This window comes from Gorilla gorilla, chromosome 14 (assembly GCF_029281585.2).
Source record: "Gorilla gorilla gorilla isolate KB3781 chromosome 14, NHGRI_mGorGor1-v2.1_pri, whole genome shotgun sequence".
NCBI classification, from domain to species: domain Eukaryota; kingdom Metazoa; phylum Chordata; class Mammalia; order Primates; family Hominidae; genus Gorilla; species Gorilla gorilla.
In genome coordinates, this window is record NC_073238.2 from 73,496,742 (window position 1) to 73,514,309 (window position 17,568).

Below are 17,568 nucleotides of genomic sequence, written 5' to 3' on the forward strand. Positions count from 1 at the left end.
AGAAGAGAAATCTAAAAGCTTGGAAAACCTACTGAGGAAATAATCCAGAAAAACTTCCCCAGCCTTGCTAGAGATCTAGACATCCAAATACAAAAGGCTCAAAGAACACCTGGGAAATTTATTGTAAAAATACCATCACCTAGGCACATAGTCATCACATTATCTAAAGTCAAGATGAAGGAAAGAATCTTAAGAGCTGTGAGGCAAAAGCATCAGGTAATCTATAAAAGAAAACCTATCAGACTAACAGCAGATTTCTCAGGAGAAGCCCTACAAGATAGAAAGGATTGGGATCTGTATTAGTCAATATTCATGCTGCTGATAAAGTCATACCTGAGATGGGGTAGAAAAAGAGGTTTAATTGAATTTACAGTTTCACATGGCTGGGGAGGCCTCAGAATCATGGTGGGAGGTGAAAGGCACTTCTTACATGGTGATGGTTAGAGAAAAATGAGGAAGATGCAAAAGCAGAAATCCCTGATAAAACTATCAGCAAAATCAGCATAGAAGGGACATACCTTAAAGTGGTAACTATCTATGACAAACCCACAACCTACACTATACTGAATGGGGAAAAGTTGAAAGCATTCCCCTAGAAATCTGGAACAAGATAAGGATGCCCACTCTCGCCACTTCTATTAAACATAGTACTGGAAGTCCTAGCCAGGGCATTCCAACAAGAGAAAGAAATAAAGGACATTCAAATAGGTAAAGAGGAAGTCAAACTCTCACTGTTTGCTGAGAATATGATTGCATAGGTAGAAAACCAACCCTAATGACTCCTCCAAAAAGCTCCTAGAACTGATAAATGAATTCAGCAACATTTCAGGATACAAAATTAATGTACCCAAATCAGTAGCTCTGCTATACACCAACAGGGACCAAGCTAAGAATCCAATCAAGGACTCAACTCCTTTTACAATAGCCGTGAAGAAAATAAAATACATAGTAACATACCTAACCAAGGAGGTGAAAGACCTCTACAAGGAAGGCTACAAAACACTGCTGAAAGAAATCATACATCACACAAACAAATGGAAACACATCCCCACTCATGGATGGGTAGAATCAATATTGGGAAAATGATGATACTGCCAAAATTCAAGGGAATTCCCATCAAAATACCACCATCATTCTTTACAGAACTAGAAAAAACAATCCTAAAATTCATACAGAACAAAAAAAGAGTCGGCATAGCCAAGGCAAGGCTAAGCAAAAAGAACAAATCCGCAGGCGTTACATTACCCAACTTCAAACTATACTATAAAGTCATAGTTATCAAAACATCATGGTACTGGTGAAAAAACAGGCATACAGGCCAATGGAACAGAATAGAGAACCCAGAAATAAAGCCAAATACTTACAGTCAATTGATCTTTGACAAAGCAAACAAAAACATAAAGTGGGGAAAGGACACACTATTCAACAAATGGTGCTGGCATAATTAGCAAGCCACATGTAGAAAAATGAAACTGGATCCTCATCTCTCATCTTATATAAAAATCAACCCAAGATGGATCAAAGACTTAAATCTAAGACCTGAAACCATAAAAATTCTAGAAGATAACATCAGAAAAATCCTTGTAGACATTGGCTTATGCAAAGACTTCCTGAGCAAGAACCCAAAAGCAAATGGAACAAAAACAAAGATAAATAGATGGGACTTAATTAAACTAAAAAGCTTCTGTACAGCAAAAGAAATAATCAGCAGAGTAAACAGAAAACCCACAGAGTGGGGAAACATCTTTGCAATCTATACATCTGACAAAGAATAATATCCAGAATCTACAAAGAACTTAAAGAAATCAGCAAGAAGAAAACAAATAATCCTGTCAAAAAGTGGGCTAAGGACATGAATAAACACTTCTTAAAAGAAGATATATAAATGGCCAACAAACATATAAAAAATGCTTAACATCACTAATTATCAAGGAAATGCAAATCAAAACCACAATGCAATACTACCTTACTCCTGCAAGAATGATCATAATCAAAAAAATCTAAAAATAATAGAGGTTGGAGTGGATGTGATGAAAAGGGAACACTTTTATACTGTTGGGAATGTAAACTGGTGCAAACACTGTGGAAAACAATTGTGGAGATTCCGTAAAAAACTAAAAGTTGAACTACCATTTGATCCAGCAATCCCACTACTGGGTATCTACCCAGAGGAAAAGAAGTCATATGAAAAAGATATTTGCACATGCATGTTTATGGCAGCAAAATTCACAATCGCAAAAAATATGCTATCAGCTCGAATGCCCATCAATCAACAAGTAAATAAAGAAAATGCAGTGTATTTATACTATGGAATACTACTCAGCCATAAAAAGAAACGAAATAATGGCATTTGCAGCAACCTGGATGGAATTGCACACCGTTATTCTAAATGAAGTAACTCAGGAATGGAAAACCAAACATCATTTCTCACTCATAAGTGGGAGCTAAGCTATGAAGACACAAAGGCATTTGAATGATACAATGGGCTTTGGGGACTCAGGGGAAAGGGTGGGAGGGGATGAGGAATAAAAGACTATACATTGGGTACAGTATACACTGCTTGGGTGATGGGTGCACCAAAATCTCATAAATCACCACTAAAGAATTTAGTCATGTAACCAAACACCACCTGTTCATCAAAAACCTATCGGGATTTTTTTTTTTTTTTTTTTTTTTTTGAGACGGAATCTTGCTCTGTCGCCAGGCTGGAGTGCAGTGGTGCAATCTCGGCTCACCGCAATCTCCGCCTCCCGGGTTCATGCCATTCTCCTGCCTCAGCCTCCCGAGTAGCTGGGACTACAGGCGCCCGCCACCACGCCCGGCTAATTTTTTGTATTTTTAGTGGAGGCAGGGTTTCACCGTGTTAGCCAGGATGGTCTAGATCTCCTGACCTCGTGATCCACCCGCCTCAGCCTCCCAAAGTGCTGAGATTACAGGCGTGAGCCACCGCGCCCGGCCTGAGATTTTGTTTTAATGAAAAACAAATAACAAAAAACATTAGCACATTGCACTTCTCTGTGAGCATACTTCCATGGGGAGGAAATGTGATAGCTCATGGGATCCAGGTACTGAGCTTAGCTATGTAGGTGAAGGAATTTAGGAGATAAACACTTCCTTCTCTCCTGTGCTTTGCATTTCTGTTGCTGCCATAACTATAGGCCACTTGAGAACAGATAGCTCAGAAGAGGAGAAGCAGGAAGGTAGATGAGCTTATTTTAAAAAAAATGTAAATAAGAGGAGAAAATGTTTGAAATCACAGATATTTATTTAGAAAAAGAAGAGACTTTGAAATAATCTAATTTCACAGATATGATGAACTCCATAGTACAGGGAAGGAAATAGGACTCAAAGAGATTAAGTGCCTGCCCCAATGTCACACAGCTGGTGCATTTTGGAAAACTCATTTAAATTCATATCACTAGGATTTCTCTCACCATATGAACCTCCATTTAATTTCTAGGAAGTGAAAATGATATGGAAATCTATATGGGTATCACGAAACATGATTCACTCTGAAACTATTCATGCCTTTATCACCATCCATACTACCTCTTCTTCTCCTTCGTCTTTTTTTTTAAGATGGAAATCTCCCTTTGTCACCCAGGCTGGAGGGCAGTGGTACAATCATAGCTCCATGCGGCCTTGAACTCCTAGGCACAGGTGACCCTCTCACCTCAGCCTCCCAAGTAGCTGGGACTATGGGCATGCGCCACCACCCCTGGCTTGCCCATGCTACTTTTATGAGTCAGTCTAGTGCTACAAAAATTCTACATGCCCAGGAGAAATAGGTTTATTATCTCAGGTGTGCACCTAGTCTATTTTATACACTTTGTCTTCTCAATAACTCATCCAACCAGTTACTCGTGATTAAATACTTTTTCCTACTTTCATCATTTTGTTTTCTCAAGATTTCATGTTAACATTTTATTCTTCCTTCTTTTACTTGATATGTTTACCTTTATTTATAAATAATTTTCTTGGTAAGTTGTATTTTTCTTAAAAGCCAGATGTTGTTATAGATGGTAATGGGGACCTGTGGAGTCTTCCTGGGTGGCCCAGCACAAGACAACTAATGCTGAGTCTCCTGGTTCCAGTGATGCCTAAGCAGAGGAAACTGCACTCAGTTGCCTATAATATTGCTCACATGTATTTGTCCTCATCAGGCAGTTGCCTGCCTATAGATTTACTTATAATGGGATTTTGTGACTCTCTTGAGCCCTTAACAGCTGGTGCTTATGGTGAAAAAGAGCGCCAGAAGGGAAAAACACAAATCTAAGAATAATCCCTTATAAGTTTCTAATATTGCAGTCTTATTGGAGTCTTTGTGACAGCAGTTTATCTCAAGGGAGAAAAAGTCTGTTCATGAAGCAGGGCAATTCATGTCATGAAGGTGTCCAAAGATCCACTTTCCAGAAACTTTATGTGAAATACTGTTCCTTTACCTCTCCTGTGACACACTCTTTCTAGAATCTATGTATTCCCATGGAGCAAATGCTTCATTCTCTGGAGGCTTCTTATCAGAGCTTTCTGTAGTCTCAGCTTTCACTCAGTGTCCCCAAGATTTCTCTCCCTTAAGAACATTTCCTTCTTTTTTGTATAACTGCTGATGGGAATTCAACTATTCATAACAAATGAAAAGAGACTATTTCTGAGCCTGTGCTATAAGCTCGGAAATAGAGACCATATTATTACTACATAATGCATATTTAATATAGTAACAATAACTAGTTTTAGATATTATTAAAAATGTATTGTACATTGTATATTGACAAATTATAGTTGTATGTATTTATGGGATACAAAGCAGTGTTGTGATTTTTTTAATGCAATGTGAAATGATTAAATTAAGCTAATTAACATATTTACCACTTCAAATATTTAACCGTTTTTGTGATGAGAACATAAGAAAGAAGTTTTAAAACCCCTTTTGACAAAGCAAATATGCTACAGTCCCTGGTGACAAGCAATGCTATTAATAGGAGAGGTTTTGTTAGATTTCTGGATATTTCTTTGACTACAGGCAGTTGAAAACGCTTACACCCTCTCACTTTATTCATGTCTCTAGGGACTAGGCTCATTCTACTCTTAGTCTGGTGCAATTTCACATGCTGTTCTCTCTTTTGTAAATCATGCTTCAAATTCACATGATTTAGACATCAGTTGAAAATCAGTTGCTCATGGATCAATAAGATCTCCCTTCTTTTTTCTGTTTTCATGGAAAAGCAAAGGTGTCTTTCACATATTTCACTGCAGTTAAGAACACAGTGAGCTTCAAACTTTTCTGTAATATCTTTGTTATCATTTCTTCTGCTATAATCAGAATTACTCCTTATATCCTGAGCTTTTGTTTATTTTTTATGGAGAAATAACAAGATCTCTCAAATGCATTAGCTCCACATTCAATTCTAGGTTGCTTAAATTTTTGCTTCTATTTGCTCCAATTTTCTGCTGCATTTCTTTTAAAGCTTAACTTTCTTGGAGGCTTTAATTGGTCCATTTTTAATCCCCTTTGACATCATGTAATTATTGGTTTCCCTTGTAGGAAAAAAACATACCAGACTCTTGTTGTTAAATATAAAGTATTTTATTGTAGGACTTCTGTGAGCACTTCAAATTGACCTTTTGTGTGGTATGTATGGAGTCAGCACTGTACAATACAGCCCCATGTAGTATTCAAATATTTTAAACAGATCTCTACTTGCTACACCAGATAATCTCTTGCTTAACTTATGTTCCTCCAGAATGTTCCTGCTATCTTTATTACAGTGACCTTGAGGCTGTATTCACTTCTGGCCAATTAAGCTGTAAATCAGAATTTATCACTAATAGTGGTGCAATTATAGGCTGCTGTGAAATTGCTCAACAAAGAGAGATATCTGTATACATTTAGGTTTTCTTTATTTGCCAAAGAACAGACAAAATTAGAGCAACTGCAGCCTGCTATACTCCCTCACTCAAAAAACACAAGAAGTTTATCTGGTATATTTATTCTTCATTCTCCTAAAAATATGTACCATATCCTGTATTCATTTATGTACATTTAGTAAAATTGACTCAAAAATTAAGTTTTATTAGACATAAAATATAAACTTATATGTATAATACTGAACTATATTTAACCATGAAAAATATAAAACTTCACTAGCCATTGGTGTTTAAAATTGTTGCACCTTCATTAATTGTATTGACACTGCCAAAAGCACAGGTTTGAATGGCTAATTGCTTTTTCATCTGAAGGATGAAACAGGCAATCTGTGTTGAATTTGGTCATGAGATGTTCTCATTTACATTTGTAATTTGTGTGAGCTCTAGTCAACACAGGAACCAAATGTCAACTCTCTAAAAGAAGGCCAGAAATCTAAGTGAACACAGGACAATTATGGGAAGGTGAGCACATTTTCATTTCTCTATATTTCAGAGAACAGAACACTGTTAGGAGTATAAACAAGTTGCAGCAGAGGCTGGAGCATCAAATGCACTGTGAGTGCGATGTCTTCTGATATTTCTTTGAAACAAGATCTCCTGTAAATCTGTGATTTGTTGTAATGTTGCTTGATATCATTGCTGCTTTGGCACACACTGTCAATCATTTAAATATGTGATTCAAGGACATATATTATGAATATATTTTTACTCCATGGATCACTTTATTATGTGTAAGAACACTCAGTTTTTGCTATGGAGAATATCTGTGTATATATTTAATATTTTGGATTGTTACAAGTGTACTAAATTTAAACTGATGCTGAGTGTTGAAAATCACTGATTTAGAGGTTAAATCGTTATGAAAGAGAGAATCAAAGTCTAAAATATTTAAAATTAAAGAGATATTTAAAAGTTTTGTTATTTACATTAATTATAAGTCCTTTTACTTATACTTTTAGGTATGTGAAAATTATCAAGTAACACAAAATTGTCAAGTAACTCATTTTACAAGAAACAACGTATTTACTTGAAGGATAACACTAAACTCAATGCCTTTGCTATGCAAATGATGTTGTAACTGGCATAATATCAGAAAATAGTGTAATAGCCTAATAATATCAGGTCCGTTAGTTAGAAAAATGTGTCCAACTATTTCTTCAAGAATTAATTTAAGAGAGAACATATTAAAGGTAGGATTTGATTTTAGTGCATATTAATGTGTATTTGGGAGTCATTTAAAATATAATTGATTATATCCTTTCTTGTATTTCTCTTGATCACCTTTAAGTCATGAGATGAACTTAGATTCCTTGGTATTCTCCACTTGAAATATACTTATATTTATATATTGCATTTCAAACCTATTTTTAATTTTGTTTAGATTATCTATGTTTAAGTAAAAATGGTCCCCTCATTTAAAAATCTATGATTAATCCAGACATGGAATATAAGCTATTTTAGTTTCTCCAGAAATGCTCAAAAATAGGCATGTACTAGGTACTCTAAGGGATACAACAGGGAATCTAAAAATACATCCTTTAGAAAGAGAAAAGAGACCAACGTACCTATAACTGGAACACAATGTAAAAAGGATCATCATAGATTACACAAATCCTCAAAGAAAGACATTCAGCAGATATGGTTTGCAGTAGCATGGGAAAGAGATGGACCACAAAGAGAAAATCTAGAAAATGGTTTCTGAGTTGAGCTTTAACAAAGAAGACTTTGATACACAAAAGTAACATGGCTTGGGAAGATTTTTACAATGTTTTCATTTTGCAAAATAGAAGGAGGATGACTCAGTGAATGACTCAGTGTGGCAAAGAAGGATCATATGTGGATAGAAAATGTGGGCAAAAAGGTAGACAGAATAGGTAGAAGGCTACAAATATCTGGATAAATAAGAATCGTGGGCTTTACCTTTATATTTTGGAGAAATCCTGAGGATTTTGAAAGGATAATTATAATTTCATTTTTAAAAATTTAAACTGACCTAAATGTTCAGTATTGACTACAACAGGCACAAGGATCACTGGAAAATACATGAACTAAAGGCAGGAGTTTGTAAAGACCTGTTTTAGGTTTTATCCACGAAATAGAAAATAGGCCACACATTTGATGGGTGTGATACATAGAGCTAATGCCAGAAAAATGTGAAGTTATAAGAATATATAAAATACCAAGGAGGAAAATAGAAGTCCCAAGGCAATAATCTTAAGAAAACTCTTAGGAGAAGTAAAAAAAAAAGTCTATGGGCCAGGAACGGTGGCTCACGCCTGTAATCCCGGTACTTTGGGAGGCTGAGGCAGGCGGATCACCTGAGGTCAGAAGTTCGAGATCAGCCTGGCCAACATGGTGAAACCCCATCTCTACTAAAAATAAAAAAATTAGCCAGGTGTGGTGGTATGCGCCTGTAGTCTCAGATACTCGGGAGGCTGAGGCAGGGGAATAGTGTGAACCCGGGAGGCAGAGGTTGCAGTGAGCTGAGATCACGCCACTGCACTCCAGCCTGCGTGACAGAGTGAGACTCCATCTCAAAAAAAAAAAAAAAAAAAGTTTATGAAGGGGAGAAGTTTTATTAATGTTATGTGGGCAAGTTCATATCCTGTATCTTCACAAAGCCATTTTAAGCACTAGCATTAATTGGAGTTTCATTTTCTGGAAAGGCAGGTAAGAGTAATGGAAGTTTGCTGAGCTAAGGAATAGACAGCTAGGTTTCAAATCCATGATCAGATACAGGATTTCATACAAGTCACTGAAATTCTATGAGCTTCTATAAACTCATAGAATTATCCACCTTTAGGCCAGGCATGATGGCTCACACCTGTAATCCCAACACTTCTGGGAGCCACACTGGGAGGATTACTTGAGCCCAGGGATTTGAGAGCAGCTTGGGCAATATAGTGAGACCTCATGTCTAAAAAGAAATTAAAGGTTAGCCAAGTGTGATGGTATGTACCTGTAGTCCCAGCTACTCAGGAGGCTGAGATGGAAGGATTGCTTAAGGCCAGGAGGCAGAGGTTGCAGTGAGCCAAGATTGCACCACTGCACTCCAGCCTAGGTGACAGAGTAAGACCCTATCTCAAAATAAATAAATAGAAATAACTCCACCTTTACAATGTGGTATATCTACTAACTTAAATACTTTTGTGTGATAAAGTTATGTTTAATCCCCACATTTAGCCTGGCATCTGTAAAGAGAAAACCGTCATGCATGTCAAGAATATAATCCAGTTCTTCCCAATTAATGGAGCTACAAAGCTTAAAAACACAACCTATAGCTCTTCCAAAATACAGCATTAATTTGGCCATTTATTTATCCATTCAATTAAACTGTATTAATAGAGAATACCTATGTGTCAGATACTGTGTTAGGAGAAGCACAACAAGCAAAGCTAAAAAGGTCTCTTCCCTCAAAAACTATAGATCTTAGTTACAAAAAAAGGAATAAGCAAATTAAAAATTTTAAAAGCTACCCTGAAAATAAACAGTGAGAAACTCAGGAGGGTTGTGGTGGTGGTGAGCAAGAGAGTAGCTAGCAATAGTGCGGCCAGGGTAATCCCTGAGATAGGAAAAATGAGCAAGAGCCCACCATGCTTGGGAGAACTTTCCAGAAAGATTATTTATGCTCTGTCACTCACATCTCAGCTATCTCAGTTGCATGATCTATCCCAAGCAATGTGCTTCTAACAATGCTAACCATAATCAAGCTATTTTCTCTCTGCCTTAGGTTTATTTTTAAATTAGTCTAACATTACTACCTGGCTCTTAAAATTTTTGTGAGCATTAAATCAGCTAATGTTGGTAAAGTGTATGATATGTAATGAATTCAAGTTATTTACTAATAACAATATCTTTGAAGTCTATATGTGATTTCTTATTATACATACATGCATACCACATTGTGCAAATTTGCAGGTATCTATGTATATGTATACACAGGTACATATCCTTAGAATAGGTACAAGGTTGTCTTTATTTTAATAGCATTCTTGTTTGTTTTCTAGTGAATTTTATTGAGCATTTTAAAAGTCGTAGCATTAAAACTAACATTAGAATCTGCATTCAATACAGAACATGCCTTTTAGGATGCTGCAGTAACAAAAAGAACTCAGAAGTTTCAGTGACTTAATGAAATACAGTTGACTTCTTACACATGCAAAGTCTGAAGCAGGTCAGACAGTGTTCTCCCATATTAGTGGCTAAGCCATCAGAAACAGGGAACTTCAAAGATACACCAATAGGTGAAGAGAAGTCTAGGAAACAGTAGAAAGTATAAAAAATAGATCCAAAAGGGACCCATCTCACTTCTGTCCACATACCTTGGCCAGAACTCAGTCATGCAACCCAAACTAGCTTCAAGGGAAATGGGTGATACAGGCTTACAGATATCCCATGTGCCCAGAAAGAGAAAATGTGCAGTGTGTTATATATATATATAGTAATATTTATGGTTGTAGTAATGTAAAAAATACATTTATAACATTTGCATTAACAGACAAAATAATAAGTCATAAATCTGATATATTTGAATTTAGTTCTATCTCTTCAGATTTTAGACAAATATATTTTATTTATTGGCACACATTTCCTTTTAGTTTTAACACCAATTTGTCTCTATTTCTAATTATTGTGCAGAAGAATTAAGAAAGCATATCTAAATATGCATTATAAACTGTAATAACTATAATGCAGTAGAAAACCATATAATTGGTGACAGTCAATATATAATATTTATCAAATATATGTATGTACAAGTATACACACACACACAAACACACATTGTCTTACAGAAACTCTTAAATTGCTATCTGGCTCTTTTATTTAACTTATCTTGAATCTTTTCACAAATCTCCAACAAGACAGTAAAATACTTTAAGGTATTTGGAGTTATAAGAGACCGAGAATGCTAAACACACAGTCAATTCTCAATAAATATTTGTTGAATGAGTAAACAGGGTCAGCTGGTGGAGGAGATTTCATGCCTGGCTGAGGAATTTGAATTTATCCCACAAGGACAACCGTAGAAAGTTTTTTTGCAGAGAAGTAGCATGATGAAAATAGTAATTTAGAAATGTTACTATGTCATTGGATACAGAAATAATGAGAGGGGAAGGTTGGAGAGGAAAACTAATCAAGAAGCTATTGCAGTAATTCCATATGTGAGCCAGGGCTTGAATAGTGGCAGTTGAAAGAAAAATAAGGAACAAATACAAGAGATATTTTAAATAAAACTTGGTGAATTATTAAATGGTAAATTATTGAACATACAGGGAAAGGGAGGCAAAAATCAAAGATTACTTGAAGGTACTGAATTTAGAAGCTAGGAAAAAGGAGTCACACTGTTGATGGAGAAAGAGCCACTGAAATGATCTGTAGGGATCATAAGCACATACATGTTGATCTCAGAGGCAGCTGTGTTACCACTCACCAGTAATTCTAAAGACGTGTGAAAGAATGTATACACATTAGTACTTTTGAGATAAATTTGTTTTATTCTAAACAACTTCATTTAAAGAATATTAAACATTATTTTGGGAGATTGGAATAGCGTGTTTTATATTAATTTAGGTTCTAAGGTTGCAAAACACTATTAATACAATGCTCACAAAATAGCCTTTTTCAAGGAAATAATAATCATTTCCATTTCTAAATAACCTGTAATTAAATTAGAAGAGAAATATTTTTGGTGACTAAAAGTGAAATAGGAAAAGTTCCCTTGTCTCCCTTGCAGGGCATGCGATGGGGGTGTGACCCACTTCTTCAGTGCATCGCTACTCAAACCTCTAGGGGAGCAAACAGACAGGCAGGCTGTGGAGCTCTTACGCCATGGCAGTATCTAGGGGTGAATGTTTACTGGGGCTTACCTCTGAAGCCCCAGTGGGCATGTGTTACAGGGTGGTCTTTTAGTTTAGACATCTGTAGGCAGCTTGTGTTAGTCAGCTCAATTAGATCCCTGCATTATTATAAGGACAGAGAGCTTTCTGTATCCCAGAGTTCTTGCCTTGATGTACCAGAAGAATCAGATCACAAATGCACTTGGAGAACGAGTGCAAGGTTTTATTGAGTGAAAGTAGCTCTCAGCACATGGGGGAGCCAGAAGGGAGATGGTTTTTCCTCTGGAGTTGGGCTGCTCCGTGGCCAGGCTCTCATCCCACTGCCCCAGCTAAACTCCATGTCATTCTGCCAGTCAGTGGCCTGCTGACCTGCGATCACCTGTTGGTGTGCTTTTCTGCTGGCGTGATTCCCCTCAACATCCTGTCGAAGTCCAGCTGCTTGTGTCTTCTTCCGCCAATGTGTTACTCTTGATGTCCAGCCGCCTGTGTGTTTCTCCACTAATGATCTCCTCTCAACATCCAGCCACCTGTGTGTCTGCCTGTTAGGGTCTCGGGGGGCTTATTGGCACAGGATGGGGGCGTGGCAGGCCAGGGTGGTCTTGGGAAATGCAATATTTGGGCAGAAAAACAAAATGCCTATCCTCACCTAGGTCCATGGGCACAGGCCCGCGGGTGGAGCCCTAGCCAGGGACCACGCCCTCCTCTACCCAGCACTTCCCTTCCCCCTTCCATATCATTTAAAGCAGCCATGCCCTTTCCAGCACTTCCCTTCTGTATCATTTTCTCCCTCTGAAGACATATATCTGTCATTAGAATATGGGTGATGACCAGTCTTAGCTGCTTCCTGCTGACAGGGACGTTGTTTTGGGGAAAATGGCAGTCAGGTTTCTCCCAAAGGCCTATCTAAGGGTTCCTAGCAAAGGGGAGCCATCGTCTGAGGCTCTGGTTGCCTGACCATTTGGAATTTGATGGCCTCTAGGAGTGAGAGAAAAAACAAAACTTTTATAAGGGTAAGAGTTCAGATATGTGGGTAAAATTCTGGAAAGGCTCTATGTATCTATCAGGGTCATCTGAAAACTTGCCAAGATCCCCCTTAATTTGCTTGAAGTCCTGTAGAGAGAAGGGGAGCTGGACCTCACTGGGCCCAAATTCACTGGGCATCTGTTGGAGGGGCAAGAGTAAGACTGGGGATTGTCTACAGTGAGGATTTCTAGGAGGGGGCAAGTGAGAAGCTGAAGCTGGATAGGGAGGTTGGGGTGGACCAGGAGCAGGGCTGGAGGGAGCTGGCTCCTTTGCTGGGAGTGCCTCTGGGACTCATATTTTTAATTCCCTGGGTTTGCCCCTTACTGCCCTCCCTAAGATGGAAGACAGGAGGACTGGAACAATCCTACATTGTTGACAAAGGTCTGGATAGCCTTGCAAGGTATAGAAAGCTGAGGCCTCAGACCATCCGTCCTCACATCTACAGAAAAGTTCCAATTGCCAGATGGTATCAAAATGAATGGTCACTTTCTGAGGCTAAACCAGTCCTTCCTGTAAATCATAATTTGGTGAAACATTTGTGCAGAGGGCTATGAGCCATTTTTCCTCCAGATTCTGAAAGTCAAAGCAGTCCCAATTGTTCAGGACACACTCCCGAACAGTAAAAGATGGGGGTGGTGAAGAGAACTGGTTGCCCATTCTGAACGACAGGGAATACAGGTGTCCCTCATTCCCCTCCTTCTTTCAGAGAAAACTCAGCTTGTGATGGAGAGTTTAGAAAGCAAGCATCCTCCTTTCACTTTCCACCACTTGTCTCTGAGCCCCAATTGTGTCCAGAATTGGTGGGTTCTTGGTCTCACTGACTTCAAGAATGAAGCCACGGACCCTCGCGGTGTTACAGTTCTTAAAGGTGGTGTGTCCAGAGTTTGTTCCTTCTGATGTTCAGATGCATTAGGAGTTTCTTCTTTCTGGTGGACGCATGGGCTCGCTGGCTTCAAGAGTGAAGCTGCAGACCTCGCAGTGAGTGTTACAGCTCTTAAGGGGGTGTGTCTGGAGTTGTTCATTCCTCCCGGTGGGTTTATGGTCTCGCTGGCCTCAAGAGTGATGCTGCAGACCTTTGCCGAGAGTGTTATAGCTCATAAATGCAGTGTGGACCCAAAGAGTGAGCACCAGCAAGATTTATTGCAAAGAGTGAAAGAACAAAGCTTCCACAACGCTTGAAGGAACCCCGGTGGGTTGCCACTGCTGGCTGGGGCAGCCTACTCCTATTTCCTTATCTAGCCCCACCCACATTCTGCTGATTGGTCCATTTTGACAGGGTGCTGACTGGTGCATTTACAAACCTTGAGCTAGACAGAGAGTGCTGATTGGTGTATTTACAATCCCTTTATTAGACATAAAGGTTCTCCAAGTCCCCACTAGACTCAGGAGCCCAGCTGGCTTCACTTAGTGGATCCTGCACAGGGGCCCCAGGTGGAGCTGCCTGCTAATCCCTCCCAGTGCGCCCACACTCCTCAGCCCTTGGGCGGTCAATGGGACCGGGCGCCACGGAGCAGGGGGGCGGCGCTCATTGGGGAGCCTCAGGCAGCCCAGGAGCCCACAGGGGTGGGGAGGCTCAGGCATGGCTGGCTGCAGGTCCTAAGCCCCACCCCGTGGGGAGGCAGCTGAGGCCCGGCGAGAATTCCAGCGCAGCGCAGCGCAGCGCCGGCGGGCCGGCACTGCTGGGGGATCCGGCTCACCCTTCGCAGCTGCTGGCCCAGGTGCTAAGCCCTTCACTGCCTGGGGCTGGCGGCGCCGGCCGCTCAGAGTGTGGGCCGCGGAGCCCACGCCTACCCGGAACTCACGCTGGCCATCGAGAGCGCGCGTGCAGCCCCAGTTCCCGCCCGCGCCTCTCCCTCCACACCTCTCCGCAAGCAGAGGGAGACGGCTCCAGCCTCAGCCAGCCCAGAGACGGGGTCCCACACTGCAGCGGCAGGCTGAAGGGCTCCTCAAGCGTGGCCCGAGGAGACGCCAAGGCCCAGGAAGCGCTGAGAGCGAAAGACGGCCGCCAGCACGTTGTCATCTCTCACAATGACCTTGGCAGATGCGGTATGTACCCATGAAGCAGGGAAAACCTGGAGAATAGGAATTAACCACCCTCACCTATGCCTCCGTTTCTCCCTGATGTCGGCAAACTTTGAGTTTCTTAGGCCTGTTTATGCCATGGAGCACGTCCTCCTTCCGTGGGGTGGGCTCAGTGAGCAGGAATTGGTCCTGCCCCTTTTACATTGTGCGTGTTGTTTGGATCCCTGAGACCTGATTTTGCTTTCTAGGTCCGCAGCCTGAAGCTTGGAATTGAGTTTGGGACTGAAAAGGTATTTTAGAGTCTGTATTTGTTTAGAGCATCTCAAATGTGCCCTGCCGAATTTGCATTTCTCAGCCAGCAGGAGTTGTTCCTCCATTAACTTCCCTATCAGGAACAGAGTGAGGCAGGGGGTGGAGGTGGTTCTCACTTAGAAAAGGAAAAAAAGAGAAAAACAGTTAAAGGGGCAAAACAGGGAGATGTTTGGAGAAGAACACCTTGCTTAGTGCAAGTGGGCCCCTCTAATAGTCATAACTTTCCCATCCTTCCTCCAGTTCGGATCAGGTTGAATTCCTTGGCCAGGGGAGGAAAGGTTCCGTTGCCGCAGTGGGCAAGAAGCACCCTGCAGGGTCCCGACTGTTGCCTCAGCTTCCTTTTGCACCTCCTTTTGCATTTTTGGATGTTGGGCTTGGCTTTTGCCTGCTGCGGGCATGCCCAGGCACCCGAGATGAGAAGAGAAAGGGTAACAGAAGATGCCCTGAGCTATGCGTGCCTGCGGCTGTCAAGGTGGAGGCATACATGGCACCTTTAGGAACAAGTTGTTTGTTCTGCACCTTTGGCAGCTGAGCCAGTTATTAGTAACATTAGTGCAGCCTGTAGCAAAACTCTTAACATTATAAAGAAACAGATATGAGCCATTTTAAACCGTGTGAGAGTGAGAAAAGAGACAAGGTCTGGGGCTTTTGGCCCACCCAGTTAGGGCAGAGTTTTTAAACTCCATGAAGAAAAATAGAGCCTCTTACCTGCAGGAAAGAGAGAGAGGTGGCAGGATTTTGGAAGGGAGGCAGACCCAATAGTTTCACATTCGTTCGTACTCACCTTCCAGGATCCCAGGTAAGCCCCAGTTGAAAGGGGAAAAGGTCCCTTGGCCCCCTCGCAGGGCTTGCGATGGGGTGTGCCTCACTTCTTCAGTGCACCACTGCTCAAACCTCTAGAGGAGCAAACAGACGGGCAGGCTGTGGGGCTCTCACCCCACGGCAGTGTCTAGGGGTGAATGTTTAATGGGGCTTACTCCTGAAGCTCAATGGGCATGTGTCACAGGGTGCTCTTTTAGTTTAGCTGTCTGTAGGCAGCTTGTGTTAGCTCAATTAGACTCCTGCTTATTCACGAGGACAGAGGGCTTTCTGTATCCTGGGGTTCTTGCCTTGGTGTACGAGAAGAATCAGATCACACGTGAGCTTGGAGAATGAGTGCAAGGGTTTTTTTGAGTGGAAGTAGCTCTCAGCAGATCAGGGAGCCAGAGGAGAGATGGTTTCCCCTGGAGTCGGGCCGTTTGGTGGCCGGGCTCTTCTCCCACTGCCCCAGCCAAACTCCCCGTCGTTCTGCCAGTCAGTGGCCTGCTGGCTTGCCAGTGTCTGTTGGTGTGCACTTAACACTGCTGTGGCCCCCTCAACATCCTCTGGACATCCAGCCGTTTGTGTCTTCTTCCCCTGGTATGCTGCTCTCCATGCGCAGCTACCTGTGTGTCTGCCTTCTGTGGTCTCCGGGGTTTTTATAGGCACAAGATGGGGGTGTGCCAGGCCAGGGTGGTCTCGGGAAATGCAACATTTGGGCAGGAAAACAAAATGCCTGTCCTCACCTAGGTCCATGGCCACAGGCCCAGGGGTGGAGCCCTAGCCAGGGACCACACCCTCCCCTACCCAGCGTTTCCCTTCCCCCTTCCCTATCATTTTAAGGGACCATGCCTTTTCCCGCACTTCCTTTTCGTATCATAAGTAGATTATAAAATATGTCACACAGATTTGGTCTCAATAAGAATTAGCCAAAACCATTGTATAAGCTATTTTCCATTCCAAAAGTTAGAATTGTTCATGATTCCTTGGTTTTGCTTTATTTATTTTATTTTTATTTATTTATTTTTATTATACTTTAAGTTTTAGGGTACATGTGCACAACGTGCAGGTTTGTTACATATGTATACATGTGCCATATTGGTGTGCTGCACCCATTAACTCGTCATTTAGCATTAGGTACATCTCCTAATGCTATCCCTCCCCCGTCCCCCCACCCCACAACAGGCCCCGGTGTGTGATGTTCCACTTCCTGTGTCCATGTGTTCTCGTTGTTCAGTTCCCACCTATGAGTGAGAACATGCAGTGTTTGGTTTTTTGTCCTTGCAATAGTTTGCTGAGAATGATGGTTTCCAGCTTCATCCATGTCCCTACAAAGGACATGAACTCATCATTTTTTATGGCTGCATAGTATTCCATGGTGTATATGTGCCACATTTTCTTAATCCAGTCTATCATTGTTGGACATTTGGGTTGGTTCCAAGTCTTTGCTATTGTGAATAGTGCCGCAATAAACATACGTGTGCATGTGTCTTTATAGCAGCATGATTTACGATCCTTTGGGTATATACCCAGTAATGGGATGGCTGGGTCAAATGGTATTTCTAGTTCTAGATCCCTGAGAAATTGCCACACTGACTTCCACAATGGTTGAACTAGTTTACGGTCCCACCAACAGTGTAAAAGTGTTCCT

The 17,568-nt window shown here is 41.0% G+C and overlaps 1 protein-coding gene across 2 annotated transcripts in view; it reads left to right on the top strand.

The window, feature by feature from the left end:
- The first annotated feature begins 14,169 nt into the window (after window positions 1-14,169).
- LOC129526204 (uncharacterized) overlaps window positions 14,170-17,568 on the top strand; it is a 254,970-nt gene continuing 251,571 nt past the window's right edge. For both annotated transcript variants that reach the window (XM_063697398.1, XM_063697397.1), the window contains exon 1: window positions 14,170-14,831. In XM_063697398.1, the coding sequence (XP_063553468.1) occupies window positions 14,276-14,831 (556 nt within the window). In that variant the 5' untranslated portion in view covers window positions 14,170-14,275. The remainder of the gene's footprint in view (window positions 14,832-17,568) is intronic.